Below are 20797 nucleotides of genomic sequence, written 5' to 3' on the forward strand. Positions count from 1 at the left end.
AAGGATCCAAACTGTTGTGGGCCCATCCTTGTTGGGGACTGACATTGGCAATGAACTTCTTAGGGTCAGGAGAAAGAGGGCTTCAGATACAGAAGGACACATTTCAGCATGTGTGCTGTGGGCACTTCTGGGCTGTTTTTGTTCTGTGATTGTTCAGCTGTTCTCAGGTTCCTTCTTGCTCTCTTCTTGCCAAGTAAACATCCACCACACAGCTCTCTCACACCCCCTGCTGAAAGCAAGATGTTGGGAGAGAATGTGATTTAAGCTAAAGGGCTTGCAAGTATAGATAGGGACAATATAATTAAATGAAAAAGGAAGCATAATTATAAAACTAAAGAGTGAAAAGTATTTGGAAACAAACTGAGAGAAAATTATACTCCACTTCCCATCAGCAAGTGATGTTCGTTGAAGTCTTTGGAAGCACTGACTTAGTATGCTCACCCCTGTTTTTCCTTCCCCTTTCACATCTTTACTGCTGAGTGTGACATCATCCAGTACAGAATATCCCTTTGGTTGGTTTAGGTCAGGTGCCCTGGTGATGTCCCCTCCCAACCTCGTGCCCACCCCCCACCTCCCGGCTTTGGGGGGCTTGGAGAGAGTCTTGATGCCGTGTCAACACTGCTCCACTATAGCCCCAATGTTGGTGTGATGGCAATGCTGTTCTAGCTCCAAGTGCTTAGCACAGCACTCTAGGGGCTGCTGTGGGGAATGTTGAGTCTGTCCCACATAGCCCCAATACAGGCCAGTGCCCACAAGGGAGGAACATGTGCATGAACGTGACACAGTGTACAGCAAAGATTCTGGACAGCATTTGAGCAAAGCACATGGTTTGACGTGGTAGAGAGGGGAGGTGGACTGGGAGCCTTGCAGAAGGCGCTGGAGCCAGGGCTCTTGACAAGACAATGTCAGCTTTCTTGGGCCTTGCATTTAAGGCCTGAGAATTCCATTTGTTAGCCTGAGTAGCAGTGGCAAGGAAAGTGCTGGAGTGCCCCGACTGATCACTGGTGGGTGTCATGACAGAAATAAGCTTGCGTCATGTAAGGAGATGGTGTATGATTTTATTCATTTTTTTTTTGAAGCAAAAAATGAAAGGCATCAAGTTATGGGAGTGAAGAAGGAATTCTCTATGTACAGGATCTGCACTGTGTGTCTTGGGAAAATCCACCCGGCTCTGTCCGATGCTGGTAGAAGGCAGGATCACCTGCACATGAAAGCATTCCTTTCTGTGTACATTCATCTTGTTATTCCTTCTAACTAAAACAGCCACTGACCTGTTGGGCCTTTCTTTTGTGATCCAGAAAGGGCCCTGCACAACCTCTCCCCCTTTACAGACACCCCTGGGTCAGAGCAGGAGGAGGCAAAACAGGCCAGCAGGTTTTCCCTGAGGGCAGTGTCAGCAGGGTTAGGGTCACAGGCAGGAGCTGGGTCACCTGTAGCCAAAAGGGCCCCAGAGAGTCCCTAGGGAGTCACCCTGACTGAAAACATTTGCCTTTACTGGACTCTTCCAGCACGTGAACTGAGTCTTCTACCCACACTGACATGCGTTGCCTGGAAATACTTGGGCCTCCCTACCTGCCACTCAGGAGTTGCCTTCTCTGGGGAAAGGACATAAAGCAGGAAATGAAAAGCAGCATCACAGGAAGGCAACACACATCCCGTATCATTAGGTGGGATGTTTTGTATTCAAGAGCAGCTTGTCAGAAAATAGTCCCTGCTTCAAGGGATGCCTCTGGACATGGGGCAGCTAAGGCCCACTATAAAAGCCAGCCCAGCTCCATGCTCTCTCATCCACTTCTCTGGCCTTCTTCTTGTTGGGAACCAGGTGAGTGTGAAGCCCCTTCTTGTCCCCCTCATTCTCCCACAGGAGGACTCAGTTCCTTGGACCTTTCAGCTGCTATCAGCTGTGTGCCCTGCCAAATCTTGGGACTGCTGGTTGTGGGAGAGTCAAGGGGTAGAAGGTTTGTCATGGAGGAAGATTGGGCCTTTGGTGTGATGGCTCCTGTGCTGGAGCCTAGGGTGTATCCTGGCTGTGGTGGCTCTTTTTGGGCCCTGTCAGGATGCAGCCAAGAATGCCTCGCACATCCCTGCACAGCCTCCAGCTCACAGTACTGCCTGTGCCTTGGATCTGTTAGGGTCTGGTAGCAGGCTGCTCCTCATGCATTTCCATGTTAAACTTCCTATCTGCCCTCTCTCCCAGGTGCACCTCCTGCCCCCAGACATGTCCTGCTACGACCAGTGCCGGCCATGCCAGCCCTGTGGCCCGACCCCGCTGGCCAGCAGCTGCAACGAGCCCTGCGTCAGGCAGTGCCAGAACTCCACCATTGTCATCCAGCCCTCTCCCGTGGTGGTGACCCTGCCCGGCCCCATCCTCAGCTCCTTCCCGCAGAACACGGCTGTGGGATCCTCCACCTCTGCTGCCGTTGGCAGCATCCTCAGCTGTGACGGAGTCCCCATCAACTCTGGGTGCTGTGACCTCTCCTGCATTACCAGCCGCTACTGTGGCAGCAGGTGCCGCCCCTGCTAAAGATGCCAGACAGTGCCCCAGACCAGGACCCCAGGAACTCACAACATGCTGCTGGCCAAAATGGATGGAAGAAAAGACCTCATGTTGTTGTTCTAAGAGGACCTGACCATCTCTGGCTTGTCCTGTAAAGACAGATAGGAAGGGGCCAGCCCGGAGTCTATGACAACATGACCAATGTCTTCCTATCCTGTTTTCTACACGCTCTTTTTCTTTCTTTGCTTTCTTGCCCTCTCCTTTGTGTGAGGCCCCCAGAAACCAGCCTGGAGAGACCTGCTAGCCCCTCTCCCCATGTGGACCAGGTAGATTGATGCCCTGTTGCAAGTCTGCCATTGGAAAAGCTGAACAGATTTTTGTCTGCTCCTGCTGTGCTACGATCTCGGGGCCTCCTCTTGGAGTGTCCTCCTTTCCCTCCTGAGCCTTGACAAACATTTGCAGCAACCCTGAGTGTGTCCCTGTGTGGTCTTTTCATCTGGATACTGATGGCCAAGGGAGAAAACCATTCCTTAGTGGGAATAGGCTGGGGGCACTGCCTCATTCCTCTAGGCACTGGAGGGTGGGGCATACTGCAGCAATTCCTCTTTCAGGCAGTGTCTCTTGAAGGTGAGGAAGACATCCCTAGTTCCATCACAGCCAATAGCCACCAGTCCGTGACTTGTGGCATCTCCGCCTAGACAAGCGCTGTTGACATTGTTGGCCCGAGCTCTTAGGGCAGAGTGTTCGTCTTGCTTTGGGTGGAGCTGTGCTGGGGGTGGAGGCTGAGACCAATATGATCCCAAAGGACTGCAGAAACTGGGAATGGGTAATTGTCTTGGTGATGGCCCTCTGTCCCTCATCGACTTTCACATTTCCTCCACCACCTAATCATGGGCATCATGTCTGGGCATGAAGAGCAGGAACAGTTTCCCTGTGCATCCCCATCACACTACAGCACAGCGTCTGGCATGGCCCAGCTGTTACCAAGATGCATAGGGCTGAGGAGATCCACAGGTTCGTACTGGTACCAGTCCCATCAGGCCACACACTGGAGTCCCCAGGCCCTGTGAACTCAATTCCTTTTTCATGAAGGCAGGCCCAGGGCAGGGACCAATGCCCAAACACTCACGGCTGCTCAGTCTTGCTTTCTTTTCCCCAAGCATGGATCAGCTTTCATCAGGCCCTGGAACTCAGAGACCCCATAGGTGGCACAATTGCACCATGCTCCAGAAAAGACATTCTGTGGGGGCAGGGATCCCAGAGTCTCTGCTGAGACATAGCAGTGAGAATGGGACCTGATTGTGCACTCAGCAAGATCTGTGTATGGGCCCTGAATGTCACAAGGCATGCACCAGCCCAACCACAGGGCACACGCTGGGGGATCTTCTCCCAGGCACCAAGCTCCTCTGTCATTCCCAGAGCCATGAGGATGAAGTGGCCCTTGTGCTCCATGTAGCCCCACTGCTCTCCACACCCAGGTGAGGGCCTTCCCACAGTAGCACACCTCGGGGCCCTGTGGTGTGGGGGTACTTTACTTTCACAAAGACTCTTGGCCCCTAGTCCAAAGACTCTGCTCATGCTCAGGCCTAGCATGGCATTGCCCCAGTTCTGCTGCCTGTGTGCCTGTGCCTGGGCTGGCCAAATCTTGTCAGCCTGGCCTAGCCAGCCTCTTAGGTGGTGCAGGGCCATCACTGGATGGAGCCTTCATCCAGGCCTCTCTGGAGTCTGGCCTATCAGGTATTAGCCCCGGCCCAGCTCTCACGCTGGGACCGAGACTTTCTACGCGTAACACATCTATTGCCTGGGTTAGAGCAATAATCAATAGGTGCTTCTGAGCCAGAATTATCTCCTGGCTAACACTGAAGTCTGAGATGGAGGAGCATATTCACAATTTGGAGATTCACAATTGTCTTGGAAATGACAGAATCCTTCTGGAGAACAAGTCCCCTCCACATCCAGAGTTGTTGCACAGCCAGGGCACCTTCCTGCACCAGGGTGTCACTCACAGCACAGAAGTACAAGGCGCTGTCAGAAAGCTCGACTTCCTTCAGCCGCAGAACACTGGATTTCCTCTCAGTGTTCAGCTCCGTGGTGAGACGGTCCTTCTGCTTGGTGCCTGCTCCTGCTTGATAGGAAATCCGTTGAGGGGCTTGTCCCTTCTTCTGCTGGTACCAGAACCAGGCATCAGGTGTGGAGCTCTGGTACGTGCAATTGGTCTGGAAGGTGTTTCCCTGCTCCACGGAGACTTGTCCTTCTTGCTGGATGACGGACACCTGCCCCGTGGTTTCTGGAAGAAAGAGAAGTTCAGCAGTTCTGTGGGGATATCTCCAGACAGCCAAACAGGAGTGAATTCAGACCTGTGGGAGATAAGGCCCCCTGTCCTTTACTGGGCTGAAAGGTCCCCAGGGCTGGGGCACAGCAAGGTGGTTTGGGGGCAGAGCTCAGAGCTCCCTGGCCAGAGCGGACCCTGAGGAGAGCTGTGCTGTGTGCCTGCTCCTCCTGCCTCACACATCAGGCAGAAGACAGACTGGACACCCTGGTAATGTCCATGGGAGGAGAGCTTTCATGTCCCTGTATCCACTTGGACACAATCTGTCTGTTTCTATAGGAAAGGGAGAAATGAGGGACGGCAGAGACTGATGAAATCTTCTCTGGTTACAGTAGGCGGACCAGAAGAGAGACGCAGAAAAGGGATGGACTGAAAGGACAAGAGAAGCAGGAGAGGTCTCTTCTCCATCTCCTCATTCCAAATTTCGAAGAATAACAGCAATGTGAGATAACCAGTCCAAGAACCAGAAACAGGAGACAACATTTACCAACATTTTCCCTGTGATTCATAATCTCTTTTTCACATAAATGTGGTAAGGCTGACGAGGGCTTCCTGGGAAAAGAAGATTTATGTCTTGATTAAAAGCCAGCACTTACCCAGCAGTTGCCCCAGGAAGGCAGTGAGGATGAGATACCCACGGTGCATGCTGAGACCGACCCTCTTGTTTGCTGTGGGAGAGAGAGTCAGAAAAGCACCTCCCAGCCCCAAGAGAACAGAGCTGCCGGAAATGACTCTGCTGGGGGAACAGGAGGAGATTCAGCAAAGATAAATTTTCTGTTCTGACTGTGCCCCAAATGCTCCCTGGGGTTTCTCCCTCCTCCAGCAGGAGCAACCTCTGAGGATTGTCACAGTCAGGGGAACTCTGGGAGCCGCATCATGTGCAGGGGCTGCTCTCGTCTCCTCTCCCAGTGGGGTCCTCACTTCCCCAGCTACATCTGCCTTCTGTTCTGCACAGGCACTGTTTGGCCATGGCTGATGTCAGGACAGTCTTCCCCACTGAGCTTGTTCTTTCTACCTTGGGGTCCCCTGCTCCATAGAAATGTTTCTGTTTCCTGTGTGAGGAGTAGATGCCTTTCACATCCCCAGAAAGAAGGGAGGAACCATGCTACGCAGCAGCCAGGGTTTCTGGCTGTGTCCTGTTCTGGTGGGATAACCTAGCATTTGCAAGAGGAATGGGGCTCCACTGGGGTGTTGGATGGCACGAGCCTAGAGGGGACAAGGACAACCTGTTCCATTGGGCAAGGGGTGAGGAGTCAGCAGGGAAAAGGATGTGGGTTCAGTGGGTCACATGCATTTACAATGATGGGCCACAGGGGGCACCCACCCAGGGCCACGTCCCCAGCAGTTTCTGTTTCCCTGATGCTTGGGCTCCCTCTATCACCACCCCTAACACCTTGCCTGGCTTGGCTGCGCCTGGCTAGTTGCCTTGTCAATGCCTCAGATGTGTACTTCTCAGACATCCAAAGGAATGACACTCCAAGCCCTGCAGCCCCCAACTGCTCCTTTCATACCCCCCAGGCAGTGTGAACGTTCTCCCTCTCTCCAAAAATATTTACCGCATGAAGCAGTGAATCCTCTTCACTGCCTGTGGTGTCCCAAAACAGAAGGAGATTGTTCATGGAGAAGTTTGGGATCTGCATGGCAGCTGGCCTGAATAGGCACAGAGCTCTGCTGTGCTGTACAGAGCTGTGCTGTCCACATCCTTTGGCACGTGGTAGTGTGCATGTGGCAAGTCTGTAGGAGTGAAGCAACGTGTTGTTGTTTGATGAATAGAGCTCTCCATTTCAAAGAAGAATTACACAAAATCCCAGAAAATCTCCAAAGAAAACAATGCCAGTGAATCTCAGCAGGAGCAGGATCTGCAGCATGTGCCTTGCCCTGACAAGTGGTCTGTCTTATGTTCCTTGGTGAGCTCCACCACAACCACTCTCTTACTCCCCCTCATCAGAAGAGGGTGAGAAGAAAAAAAATTAATATAAGGGAAAAGTAAGAGAGAGAAATAAGCAAGGGCTGCACAGAAGCACAGAGAGAAAAGAAAATTATTCTCTACTTCCCCTCAAAAAGTGATGTTTGGCCATCTCCTGGCAAGCAGGGCCTCAATACTCGTAGCGATTGTTTGGGAGGACAGATGTCTTCATAATGAGAGCTCCCCGCTTTCCTTCCCCTTTGCCGCCTTTTATTGCTGAGTGTGACATCACATGGAATGGAATATCCCTTTGGACGATATGGGTCAGCTGCCATGGTGATGTCCCCTCCCTCCTTTTGCCAACCCTCCACTTCCTGGCTTTGGAGGTGTTGGAGAAAGAATCTTGATGTTGTGCCAGCGCTGGTCCATAATTGCCCAAACATTGTTGCGATGGCAGTGGAGTTCTAGCTCTAAGTGCAGAGCACAGCACCCTAGGGGCTACTGTGGGGAATGTTATTTCTGTCCCAGACAGTCCCAGTACAGCTCCATAAATCAGGGACAACTCTTTGGGCCTGACTATTCAGCCAGTTTCTAACCCAATGAAGCATGCGCCAGTCCAAGCCATGAGCAGCCAGTTTCTTGAGGAGAATGCTGTGGGAAACGGTGTCAAAAGCCTTGCTGAAGTCAAGGTAGACCACATCCACAGCCTTTCCCTCATCCACCCAGAGCGTCACTGTGTCATAGAAGGAGATCAGGTTCGTCAAGCAGGACCTGCCTTTCATAAACTCATGCTGACTGGGCCTGATCGCCTTCCAGCCCACTCCTTCTCAATTTTCCACATTGCAGCTAACAGCCAGCTAACTCTCCTTCCTTCCTTTTCGCTTTCCTTACTGTACATGCATCTTTCCATTTATTAAATTCATTCCTTGAGGGATTTGGATTGTGGTGTATTGAGCTTAGCCATTGCTGCTTTGCACCTTGCCTTCCATTTCCAAGAAAACCCTTTCACAGTGGGGCCCATTTCTCAAGGGAACCATTCATTATTCTAACACAAGGCTCCTGCTGACTATACCCAGCTCTGTCTCCCAACACTACAGAGCACTGGCAGGTTCTCTACGGATCCTTGGTGGAATGAGGACTGGCCACAGGTTGTGGTTGTAATTAGGGATGTATTATTACATAATAAATTACTAGAAATACTAAAAATTACTACAAAATCCTAAAGCTTACTACAAATAAATTGCTAGTTTGATTACTAGCTTGATAACACCAATGCCCTTTCTCGCCACAATGGTGGGTATCTCAGCATGCTGGGGCCAGTGAGAGGGAGAGACAAGGAGGCAGGGGTGCACATTAACAGCCCCTTCCACATGATGATTATTTGCCTTTCTGTTGGTTATGCTAACCACACTGCCAGGCATCAGGAGCAGGGGCTGCTGGCTCAGCACAAGCCCCAGGTGTCCTTGGTGGGCAGGCTCAGCTCAGAGCGCTATGCAAACTGTGATGAGACGGAACTGCACCTCACAGCACCCGCACCTTCCTGTATAAAGCTGAAAGCTGAGGGCACCAGTGTGGGCTCAGTGCACACAGGTAGACAGCGCTGTCCTGGAGCTTGGCATCTTGCACGTGGAGAAGCACCTGGGAGTTCTCCATGGAGAGCACGGAGGAGATCCTCTCAGAATGCACATGAGGCTTGAACTTGCTCACCTGCAGCAAGAACTGAGGGGACTGGGTCAGGCGCTGCTGGTACCAGAAGATATAGGGTGTAGAGGTGCTGGTGGAGAAATTGCAGTGCAGAGTAGCGTTGTGTCCCACCTGGATGGCAGTTTCTTGTGCAAACTGCACCACAGAGTCCTTCTGTGCATGACCTGCAAAGCCAGAACAGCATCTCAGCACTGCTTGAAGATGTATCTGTTCTCCCCCTCTCTCTCCTGTGTCTATCAGCTCACCAACTTGTTCACTGTCCCCACTCTCCATCTCCCTTTTCATGGGCTATAGAATGCTGAGCTAAGTACACATGCACTCTTCTTTCTGCAGGTGTTATTCAATTCCCATAACCAAGTCTGTCAGCTTACCTACTTTTTAGGAGTATCTCACCAGGATTTGAGTCCTTATGTACCTGTGAACAATGCATGTATGAATGCTAGGCATCTGCAAAGGAAAAGTGTAGAAGCTTATTCATCCCTGTACACTCGTTGCTCCTGACATCTCCCAGACTGTCTCCCGTACTGGTCTGCAGCCCCTGCTCTCCCTACAGAAAACACTTCTAGTTCTTCCAGGAGGAAGGAGTCCAATTTCCCCCCTCCAGAAATGATGGGATGCCATCTTGACCCTAGCTTGCCCTGCCTCAAAGTCACATCTCACCAAAGTCTGACAGTGCCAACAGGGCTGCCAGGAAAAGCAGGACCATGTCACGCTCTCGCCTTCACAGGGTGCCCACGTAGTGCCTGGAAAGAGGGAGCTCAAGCTTGCAAGTTCACTTCCCCTTCTGCCAGCTCAAAGCAGCCTCTAAACCTCAGCACAGAGGGTGGAGCAAAGCTCTCCCCCTGCTGCTCCTTGGGGCTCACCTCTGCCCTAGCAAGGCTCTCAAGAGAGGGATGGACTAGTGGCTAAAGCAGTCAGAAAGGAATCCAGCCAATCTTTGCCGTGCCCTAGGATCCCCATGGCCAGCCAGAAGTGTTCCAGCACAGGGAGCGTCACACTTGTGCAGTTAGCTCACAGCTGAAAGCCTGTGAAGCCTAGGACATTTCACTTGGTCAGCTGGAAGGCAAAAGGACACCAACATGGCCACTGTGTGCTTCCCTCTTTTTGCCCCTTCCGGCAGGTGGGCAGCCCCAGCAAGGGGCAAGTGTCCCCAGTGGCCTCCCCCTCCCATCCAGAACCCGGCCAGACACAGAGACCTGCACCCACCTCTGCTGTCAATGAAGATGGGATTGCTTCCCCCACCCCTCTTCCACCCAATCCCCTGGGAGAGCCACACACTATCTGGCAGGGAAGGACGCCCCACCACAGCGCTCTGCTCAGCAGTCAGCACCTCTGCACACACAGGAGTGAATCCTGCACCAAGGGCAGACCTTCAACAGCGCTGGCTAGTGCAGCAAACCCCTCAGTGACTCAGTCCTTTGGCAAGATCCAAGGTTCCAACACGTGTCATTAGAGTGAGTGACCAGCACAGATATTTGTTGTATTGCCAGGACGTCATCTCAGCACCAGAGGTCCTGGATTTGGGCTTAGGAAGAAACCTGTACAACAAGCTCTTGGAAAAAAGACCACTAAAGAGAATGGAGGAAACCCAATGTGGCTGTTCTGAGGCTCCCTCGGGCCCGTGCTGTTTAACTCCAGGCCCTGCAAGGGGACTTCCAAGCACCGGCAACAACCCCACGCGGCCCGACTGTGGCTGTGCCCCCGCCTCGCCCACGCCCCACCTGTCCGGCCCCACGCACTGCGGGGCACCCCCTGATGCCTCCAGCTGCACAGGCCGTTGGCTGCCTTTGCTGCAAGGGCACACTACTGGCTCGTGTGTGGCTGGGTGCCTCCTGCACCCAAAAGCCTTTCCTGAGGGTTTGCTTCCTTGGCAGCCAGCCCCCATCCTGAATTACTCTGGGGGTGCTTCCTACCCAAGAGGAAAATCCTTTTCTTTGCTCCTTTGCACCAAAATGAGATTCTGGTCAGCCCCTTTCTCCAGCCAGCCTGTATTCTCCACAACACATTTGTGACCTACACTGTCACCACCTGTGTGCCCTGGTTGGGGACCATGCACAAACTCACCGAGGGTGTCCTCCTTCAAACTGCTTGTGGCCCTAATGAAAGCATTCAGCAGGACTGGGTGTCTGGCACTGCCAGCTGCTACTCAAGCAGAAGGTGACCTCCACGCCAAAGCTGCAGGCTTGGGCCTCCGGGAAGGGCTCTCAGGAGCTATGAACACTGTGCCAGACAGTCAGCCATACTGAAGACTCCAAATGCTGAGAATTCATTTGGCACAAGGGGGAGTGGGATGGGGACACACAAATTACTCTTGCTATTGTGTGATCCCTTTGCTGTGATATTCTACACATGGAGGAGTTCGCCTTAACCCTCAGGCGAACCAGCCAGTCCAGGCAGAACCAGCCATGGGAATCTGTCCCCTCTGCGATGCATTTCTGAGACAATGCTGGCCGGCCTTTATAGACAGGTGTGAGGAGATGGGCCTGGCACTGGCATTGACTCACAGATGAACCTGGCAGTGTCCAGGGGCGGAAATCTCTGACTGACAGGCACTCTCAGGAGCCTTACAGCAGTCTGCTTCTCCTATACATCCCAAGGTCATCGATGGACAGCCACGCTGAGGCACTCCAAACGTTGCTATCCTGAATTAAACCAAGGATCCAAACTGTCCTGATTCGGTCCTTGTTGGGGCCTGAATTCTGCAGGAACAAAGGGTGATTGTTGCAGTGTGAGGAAAAGGAGGGCTCAGGAGAAAGGGGCTGTGTTTCAGTGCCTCTTCCCTGCACACACCTCTGCCAGGCTGGTGCCATCTCCGTTCAGAATATACCAGAATAGTCGCAGAATATACCAGGACATGCTGCGTAATCCCAGAATTACCAAGATATAAAAAGGGACCCTGGTGGGGGTGAGGTGCGCGCCATTGATGGAGCTGAGACTCCCCGGCCACCCAGCGCTGTTTTGCTTGCTGTTGCTTACTCAATAAATTCCTTTCTATTATTAATGCAATGCTATCTGAAAATTAATTAAGGGGGCAACTTATAACAGTATTAGCCCCTGCGCAGCTCTCACGCTGGGACTGAGACATTCTACGCATAACACATCTATTGCCTGGGTTAGAGCAATAATCAATAGGTGCTCCTGAGCCAGAACTATCTCCTGGCTAACACTGAAGTCTGAGATGAAGGAGCATATTCAAAATTTGGAGATTCACCTTTGTCTTGGAAACGACAAAATCCGTCTGGAGAACAAGTGAAATTTTTGATTCATCTTTCCTATTCCTGAGATTTCGTGCTGCAATATGAGCAGCAGAAAACATCAACAAAAAGCGTCTTCCATTTTTTTTCTCATTCGGATTCTCAAACTGGTATTTAACAGCTGTTTGTTCAGCCCCAGGCATGTTCCCAGGCAAGAACCAGAGGGAAAACACTGTTCCTGCAGAGGTGTTCAATGTCTCCAGAGAATCCTTGGGGCAGTGATCCCGGGGGTAGATCAGACCCTTTCTGAGACAAGGCAGAGGCTGGTGCTGCCTTCCCTGAGAGCACAGAGAAAAGAGGGCCCATGGCTGTCCCCTGCTGGGAGCTGCCTGGGCCAAGCTTTTCTTTCTCCAGGTTGCGTTGCTTCTTGCTCTTGCAAACAGACAGAAAAGCTTCCTGAAGCCTGGGGACATCAAAACACCATATTCAACATGGTTTTGAGACGGAGGAAGGTTCATCAGCACAGCCTCGATTCTCCTGTCTGGCCTTGGCATTTGCAGCCTGCAGGATGCCTGGCTTGTCCCAGACACGCACCAGGTTGTCCCAGACACGCAATCCCACACTGCTGCAGGAGCTGGTCACTATGACACTGCTTCCTGTGCAGGGACTGAGGATGATCATACATGCCTCCAGCTCCCCTGAGGAGACATCAACGAACTCAGTGGGTTGTAAGTCTTCATTTATCTCTTGCTCTGATTGCTTACTGTGAAGAACATGGAGAGCATGGCCTTTGGCACTAGGGGCTGCTCTATTTTTCCTGTCCCTCAGGCACAGGCTTTGGACATGGACTGGCTGGAGGTCTGCAGATAACCTGGTGGCTGGGATGCAAATCCATTGCTATTGACTGACTCATTGAAGAGAGGGAAGTACCCTGAAAATCTCTGTCAGAACTACATCTAGGGGTCTCTGGCCTGGGCTAGCCAGGGCTCAAAGCAAGCAGCTTTATCATGGGCTTGAAGGAATTTACTCACCCTGGGGATGAGAGGCTGAGGGCAAGCCCCCAGGGGAGTTCTGTTTCCCAGCAGGCTCTGCCCTAGTCTGGCAGCCCAAAAAGGGAGGAAAGTAGAGCACTGTGGCCCATGTCAACCAGTCAAGGTCAGCCCTCTCTGCACAGCCAAAGACATCAGGCTGTTTGGGAAAGAGGATTGGGCTGGTAGATCCCGGAGTGAACAGGGGAAACAGCACAGCCAGGGGAGAGTTGAGTGCCCCATCCCAGAGCTCTGCCTTGCACAGACACATCCCCTCCACATCCAGAGTTGTTGCTCAGCCAGGGCAGCTCTGTGCACCAGGGTGTCACGCACAGCACAGAGGTACAAGGCGCTGTCAGAGAGCTCGACTTCCTTCAGATGCAGAACACTGGATTTCCCCTTAGTGTTCAGCTCCGTGGTGAAACGGTCCTTCTGCTTGGTGCCTGCTACTGCTTGATGTGTAATCAGCTGAGGGGCTTGTCCCTTCTTTTGCTTGTACCAGAACAAGCCATTAAAGGAGGAGGTTTCATATGTGCAATTTGTCTGGAAGGTGTTTCCCTGCTCCACGGAGACTTGTCCTTCTTCCTGGGTGACGGACACCTGCCCCATGGTTTCTGGAAGAAAGAGAAGGTCAGCAGCTCTGTAGAAAAGTCTCCAGGCAGCCAAACAGGAGTGAATTCAGACATGTGGGAGATAAGTTTCCCAGGAGTGAGCCCAGCCTGTGCACACAAGGAAGAGGACTTTGGAGGAACAAATCAGACAGAAGACAGACTGGACACCCTGGTAATGTCCATGGGAGGAGAGCTTTCATGTCCTGTATTGACTTGGACACAATCTGTTTTTTTCTATAGGAAAGGGAGAAATGAGGGACTGCAGAGACTGATGAAACCTTCTCTGGTTACAGTAGGTGGACCAGAAGAGAGACGCAGAAAAGGGATGGACTGAAAGGACGAGAGAAGCAGGAGAGGTCTCTTCTCCATCTCCTCATTCCAAATTTCGAAGAATAACAGCAATGTGAGATAACCAGTCCAAGAACCAGAAACAGGAGACAACATTTACCAACATTTTCCCTGTGATTCAAAAGCTGTTCCCCACATAAACGTGGTAAGGCTTCCTGGGGAAAGCAGATTTATACCTTGATTAAAAGCCAGCACTTACCCAGCAGTTGCCCCAGGAAGGCAGTGAGGATGAGATACCCACGGTGCATGCTGAGACCGACCCTCTTGTTTGCTGTGGGAGAGAGAGTCAGAAAAGCACCTCCCAGCCCCAAGAGAACAGAGCTCAGGAAATGACCCTGCTGGGGGAACAGGAGGAGATTCAGCAAAGATAAATTTTCTGTTCTGACTGTGCCCCAAATGCTCCCTGGGGTTTCTCCCTCCTCCAGCAGGAGCAACCTCTGAGGATTGTCACAGTCAGGGGAACTCTGGGAGCCGCATCATGTGCAGGGGCTGCTCTCGTCTCCTCTCCCAGTGGGGTCCTCACCTCCCCAGCTACATCTGCCTTCTCTTCTTCACACACACTGCTTGGCCATGGCTGATGTCAGGGCTGTCTTCTCCACTGAGCTTGTGCACCTTCACCTGGGGTCCTCAGCTCCATGGGGATGTTCCTGTTTCCTGTGGGAGGACAAGACACTTTGATTTCTCTTTCACATCCCCAGAAAGAAGGGAGGAACCATGCTACGCAGCAGCCAGGGTTTCTGGCTGTGTCCTGTTCTGGTGGGATAACCTAGCATTTGCAAGAGGAACGGGGCTCCATTGGGGTGTTGGGTGGCACAAGCCCAGAGGGGACAAGTACAACCTGTTCCATAGGGCAAGGCGTGAGGAGTCAGCAGGGAAAAGGATGTGGGTTCAGTGGGTCACATGCATTTACAATGATGGGCCACAGGGGGCACCCACCCAGGGCCACATCCCCAGCAGTTTCTGCTTCCCTGATGCTTGGGCTCCCTCTATCACCACCCCTAACACCTTGTCTGGCTTGGCTGCACCTGGCTAGTTGCGTTGTCTTCCCCCATACCTCCCTCAGTACACCTCAAATGTAGAATTCTCAGACACACAAAGGAATGTCACTCCAAGTCCTGCAGCCCCCAACTGTTCCTTTTATACCCCCCAGGCAGCGTGAACGTTCTCCCCCTCTCCAAAAAAGTTTACTGCAAAAAGCCGTGAATCCTCCTCATTGCTTGTGTTTTCCTGAAACAGATGGAGATTTTTCGTGGAGAAGTTTGGGATCTGCATGGCAGCTCACCTGAGTAGGCACAGAGCTCTGCTGTGCTGTACAGAGCTGTGCTGTCCACATCCTGAGCCCAAGATCTTGTCCCCATATCTGTTCTTCATACCTTGTACCCAGATCTGCTCCCCACACCTGCTCCCTAGAGCTGGATCCCACAGAGCTCTTCCCAGTACAGAGTTCCCAGATCGGGTTCCCATGACCCGGGCATGAACACCTGGTCTGCAGATCTGCTCCCACAGACCTGCTGCCCAGACGTGATCCTTAGATCTGGATCACAGCTCTTGGCCCCATATAGCCCAGTAGATTGCAACAGCTTGCCAGTGAGGGGCACTGTGGTTTCCGGAGGCCAGCCATGGCTGGCTGGTGGGGGTCCACCACCGCACTTGGGAGATTCCAGCAGCTTGCCGGCAAGGGTCCACCGTAGCTCCTGGAGAGCCAGGCATGGCTCTTCGGTGTGAGTCTGCTGTGGCACTTGGGAAACCACTGCTGATCATTAGCGGGGGTCCGCTGCCACGCCCTCAGTCCGACGCAGGTCATTGGCAGGGTTCCGCTGCCACACCCGGGAGACCACAGCAGCTCGCCAGTGAGGTTGCGCTGCAGCTCCTGGAGGCCTGCTGCAGCTGGCAGACCTGGTCCCAAGACGTGCTCCACCAGGACCTGCTCCCTACACCTTCTCCTCACACCTGTTCCACAGATCTGGTCCCTAGACATGCTCGCTAGAGCTGCTCCCCAGAGCTGGCTCCACAGACCTGCTCATATGACCTGCTCTGCACACCTGTTCCACCTATCTGGTCTTGAGAACTGCTCCCCAGACTGGTTTCCCAGAGGTGGTCCCCAGAGTTGTTTCCCAGAAGTGGTCTGCAGACCTGCTCCCCAGATCTGTTCTTCAGTTCTGTTCTCACAAACCTGGTATCCAGACCTGCTCTTCACACCTGGTCTCCAGTTCTACCCCCAAGATCTGGTCTCCAGAGCTAGTTCACAGACACAGTCCCCACTCCTGGTGCCCAGACATGGTTCCCGAATCTGGTCCCCAGACCTGTACTCCTGAGAGCTGGTCTCCTGACCCGGTCATCAGAGTGGGTGCCCAGGGCTGCTCCTCAGAGTTAGTGCCCAGGACTGATTCCTAGACCAGGTTCCCAGATCAGCTCTCCAGACCTTCTCCCCACACCTCTTCCGCAGATCTGGTCCCCAGAAGTGCTCACTGCACATGGCAGTGAGCATGTGGCAAGTCTGTAGGAGTGAAGCAATGTGTTGTTTGATGAATAGTTTTCCATTTCTAAGAAGAATCACAAAAAATCCCAGAAAATCTCCAAAGATAACAATGCCAGTGAATCTCAGCAGGAACGGGATCTGCAGCAAGTGGTCTGTCTTATGTTCCTTTTGTGAGCTCCACCACAACCACTCCCTCACTCACCCTAAGAAGAAGAAGAAGCGAAAAAGAAAGAAATTTGGTATAAAGCAAAAGTAAGAGAAGAAAATAAGCAAAGGCTGCATGGAAGCACAGAGAGAAAAGAAAATTATCCTCTACTTCCCCTCAAAAAGTGAGGTTTGGCCGTCTCCTGGCAACAGGGCCTCAATACTCATAGCGATTGTTTGGGAGGACAGATGTCTTCATAATGAGAGCTCCCCGCTTTCCTTCCCCTTTGCCGCCTTTTATTGCTGAGTGTGACATCACATGGTATGGAATATCCCTTTGGATGGTATGGGTCAGTTGCCCTGGCGATGTCCCCTCCTGCCTCTTTCCCACCCTCCACTTCCTGGCTTTGGAGGTGTTGGAGAAAGAATCTTGATGTTCTGCCAACACTGGAGTTCTAGCTCCAAGTGCAGAGCACAGCACTCTAGAGACTACTGTGGAGAATGTTAATTCTGTCCCAGGCAGTCCCAGTACAGCTCCATAAATCAGGGTTCCCAGCTTCAGGAAAAAAAAAAAAAAAGCCTATGCTATTCCCTTTTTCTTTGAGAGTTTGGCTCCATTTGACTTTTGAATATATCACCTAGCAATGCAATTTGAATAGACAGCTAAATACAAAGATTAGACGTATTCTAATATGAACTCACTGTGTTGTATCCTAAGAGTAAAAATCACTCCCCTGTACAGGGAGACCCTGGCCCAACATGAGACCCTTCCTCTCTGAGGATGTGCAGAAGGAAAAGTGCAGATGCTTATTCATCCCTGTACACTCGTTGATCCTGACATCTCCCAGACTGTCTCCCGTACTGGTCTGCAGCCCCTGCTCTCCCTACAGAAAACACTTCCAGTTCTTCCAGGGAGGCAGGACTCCAATTTCCCCCCTCCAGAAATGATGGGATGCCATCTTGACCCTATCTTGCCCTCCTGAATGTCACATCTCACCAAAGTCTGACAGTGCCAATAAGGCTGCCAGGAAAAGCAGGACCATGTCACGCTCTCGCCTTCATAGGGTGCCACGTAGTGCCTGGAAAGAGGGAGCTCAAGCTTGCAAATTCACTTCCCCCTCTGCCAGCTCAAAGCAGCCTCTAAACCTCAGCACAGAGAGTGGAGCAAAGCTCTCCCCCTAGTCTCAAGACTAGTGGTTAAAGCAGTCAGAAAGGAATCCAGCCAATCTTTGCTTTTGCCTAGGATCCCCATGGCCAGCCAGAAGTGTTCAAGCACCGTGAGCGTCACACTTGTGCAGTTAGCTCAAAACTGCAGGCCTGTGAAGGCTAGGACATTTCACCTGGTCAGCGGTAAGGCAAAAGGGCAACGACATCGCCCCTGTCTGCTTCCCTCTTCTGGCCCCTTCTGGCAGGTGGGCAGCCCCAGCAAGGGGCAAGTGTCCCCAGTGGCCTCCCTCTGCCATCCAACCTGCAAGGGGACTTCCAAGCAACGCCAGGACGCCCACGTGGCTCCGGCTGTGGCTGTGTCTCTGGCAGGCTGCTGCCATCTCCGTTCAGCTGCACCCAGACTCCAGACCCTTTCAGCAGAACCAAAGTGCCTTGGAGGGGCCGGGCTGGCGGGGGAACCCCCGCGGCTCCTCGTAAGACTTGTTCTCCAGACCCATCACCAGCTTCGTTGCTCTTCTCTGCACTTGCTCAGGCTCCTCCATGCCCTTCTTGTAGTGAGGGGCCCAAAACTGAACACAGTACTCGAGGTGCAGCCTCACCAGAGCCGAGTACAGGGGGACGATCACTTCCCATGACCTGCTGGCCACACTGCTTCTGATACAAGCCAGGATGCTGTTGGCCTTCTTGGCCCCCTGAGCACACTGCTGGCTCATATTCAGCCGACTATCAACCAATACTCCCAGGTCCTTCTCTGCCAGGCAGCTTTCCAAGCACTCATCTCCCAGCCTGTAGCTCTGCTTGGAGTTGTTGTGCCCCAGGTGCAGGACCCGGCACTTGGCCTTGTTGAACTTCATACGGTTGGCCTCAGCTCATCCAAATCATTCTGCAGAGCCTTCCTTCCTCGAGCAGATCGACACATGCACCTAACTTGGTGCCATCTGAAAACTTACTGAGGGTGCACTCGATCCTCTCTTCCACATCATCAATAAAGATATTAAAGAGAACTGGCTCTAGTACTGAGCCCTGGGGGACGCCACTAGTGACTAGCCTCCAGCTGGATTTGACTCCATTCAAGGCCAATAGGCCTTGGTCAAAAGGCACGTCCAGGTCAGCAGGGGGCGTAACAGCGAAAGCCTTCGACGGCTGTAGCAGCAGCGGGGCCAGTGGCATAGATTGTGGCCCCACGTGGCTCTTTAAAGCCTCAGAGACTGCTTGCCAGGTGCCGAGCAATCCCACTGCAACCTTGTCGTTTTTAGTAGCAGAGTCACACACCTTGACCTCAATTTGGTCCCATATTTCAGGATCATAAACCGTCTGATTGTTAATAAGGAGAATAAGATGTAAGGTTACCAGGACTGTCTTTGTTCCAAAGGACGTATGATTCCCCATAATGCGCAACTGCTTACCAGCAAGGGGCAGTTGTGTGCACAGGTCCGCTTCTTTCAGCTTTATCTTCTTTCCAGCTCTGGTGCGCCTATTTCCAGCAACTTTCTGTACGAGCTTCTTTGAGCAGTTTGCTGAGTTTGGCCGAACCTATCTTCATGAGGAGATCAGTGTGCCTGTTCCAGTCCTGGTCTCCGTTCTGCTAGCCTGTTCCTTTTCATTCCTTCTTTCTGCTCCTTTACTAATGACATAACTTCATCGTGTTGCCTTCTTTTTTTTCTTTTTTCTTTTTTTTTTTTCAATCTTGAGGGCAGGCTCCCCTCTTACACCCTTCTCTCCACAGCAGTTCTTTTCAAAACAACTTTTAATTGGTCAAACAACTTTGAATATAACAACAACAGCAAACACCCAGAAATTTCCATGCCTTAAGGGCTGGAGAACAAGAAAACCCAGACTGCATGGAGTCTCCTGAATCACCCTTCTTTGTTCCCTCTAAATTCTTTTACATTCCTGATGGACTCATTGTTAGGAGTCTAATGTTATCATTAATCACGGGGCTTGCCAACCCCCATGGCCACACTCCCACATCTCCCCCTTCTTTATTAATATCTACCATTTTCTCGACTTGAATTACCACTCCATATATAACACCAGCAAGGGGTAAGAATCCCCAGTGGCCTCCCCCTCCCATCCAGAACCCAGCCCCAGACACAGAGGTCTGCACCCACCTCTGCTGTCAATGAAGGTGGGATTGCTTCCCCCACCCCTTCCCCACAACCCCCTTGGAAAAGCCACGTTCTCTCAAGTTGGCAGGGAAGGACGCCCCACCACAGCGCTCTGCTCAGCAGTCAGCACCTCTGCACACACACACAGGAGTGAATCCTGCACCAAGGGCAGACCTTCAGCAGCGCTGGCTAGTGCAGCAAACTCCTCTACAACTCAGTCCTTTGGCAAGATCCAAGGTTCCAACACGTGTCATTAGAGTGAGTGACCAGCACAGATATTTGTTGTATTGCCAGGACATCATCTCAGCACCAGAGGTCCTGGATTTGGGCTTAGGAAGAAACCTGTACAACAAGCTCTTAAAAAGAGACCACTAAAGAGAATGGAGGAAACCCAGTGTGGCTGTTCTGAGGCTCCCTCGGGCCCATGCTGTTTAACTCCAGGCCCTGCAAGGGGACTTCCAAGCACCGGCAGCGACCCCACGCGGCCCGACTGTGGCTGTGCCCCCGCCTCGCCCACGCCCCACCTGCCCGGCCCCACGCACTGCGGGGCACCCCCTGATGCCTCCAGCTGCACAGGCCGTTGGCTGCCTTTGCTGCAAGGGCGCGCTGCTGGCTCGTGTGTGGCTGGGTGCCTCCTGCACCCAAAAGCCTTTCCTGAGGGTCTGCTTCCTTGGCAGCCAGCCCCCATCCTGAATTACTCTGGGGGTGCTTCCTACCCAAGAGGAAAATCCTTTTCTTTGCTCCTTTGCACCAAAATGAGGTTCTGGTCAGCCCCTTTCTCCAGCCAGCCTGTGTTCTCCACAGCACATTTGTGACCTACGCTGTCACCACCTGTGTGCCCTGGTTGGGGACCATGCACAAACTGACCGAGGGTGCCCTCCTTCCGACTGCTTGTGACCCTAATGAAAGCATTCAGCAGGACTGGGTGTCTGGCACTGCCAGCTGCTACTCAAGCAGAAGGTGCCCTCCATGCCAAAGCTGCAGGCTCAGGCCTGCGGGAAGGGCTCCCAGGAACTATGAAAACTGTGCTTAATGGGCAGCCATGCTGAAGCACTCCAAACACTGAGCATTCCTCTGGTGCAAGGGGTGGATCAATTTACTCTTGCCACTGTGTGATCCCTTTGCTGTGAAATCCCACATGTGGAGGAGTGACAGTTGTCCCTTTGCCTTCAGGAGAACCAGTCTAACATGGGGTGCATGAGAATCTGCCTGCTTTCCGATGTATTTCTGAGACAATGCTGGCAGGCCTTTCTAGACAAGTGAGAGGAGATAGGCCTGGCTT

At 52.4% G+C, this 20797-nt stretch overlaps 1 protein-coding gene and 1 long non-coding RNA gene across 2 annotated transcripts; one reads left to right on the forward strand and one right to left on the reverse strand.

Moving 5' to 3' along the window:
* Positions 1 to 1723: 1723 nt before the first annotated feature.
* Positions 1724 to 2968, forward strand: LOC139999693 (feather keratin Cos2-3-like). The gene is made up of 2 exons (XM_072028927.1): positions 1724 to 1822; positions 2198 to 2968. Exons 1-2 carry the CDS (start codon positions 1724 to 1726, stop codon positions 2522 to 2524), a joined length of 426 nt encoding a protein of 141 aa, XP_071885028.1. The 3' UTR covers positions 2525 to 2968.
* A 5494-nt stretch (positions 2969 to 8462) lies between these two features.
* On the reverse strand, positions 8463 to 12771 carry LOC139999707 (uncharacterized). Its single transcript, XR_011805196.1, has 3 exons — positions 9097 to 12771; positions 8808 to 8851; positions 8463 to 8600 (listed from the first exon to the last, which is right to left on the reverse strand). It is a non-coding gene; the product is annotated as an uncharacterized lncRNA (long non-coding RNA).
* Between the last annotated feature and the right edge of the window lie 8026 nt (positions 12772 to 20797).

Source organism: Anas platyrhynchos, chromosome 28, assembly GCF_047663525.1.
Source record: "Anas platyrhynchos isolate ZD024472 breed Pekin duck chromosome 28, IASCAAS_PekinDuck_T2T, whole genome shotgun sequence".
NCBI classification, from domain to species: domain Eukaryota; kingdom Metazoa; phylum Chordata; class Aves; order Anseriformes; family Anatidae; genus Anas; species Anas platyrhynchos.

Bases quoted from the DNA above. Each gene is read 5' to 3' on its own strand.
- LOC139999693 (XM_072028927.1), top strand. From the start codon at position 1,724: ATGCCTCTGGACATGGGGCAGCTAAGGCCCACTATAAAAGCCAGCCCA. The intron at 1,823-2,197 runs GTGAGTGTGAAG...CCTCTCTCCCAG, and splicing joins TTCTTCTTGTTGGGAACCAG to GTGCACCTCCTGCCCCCAGA.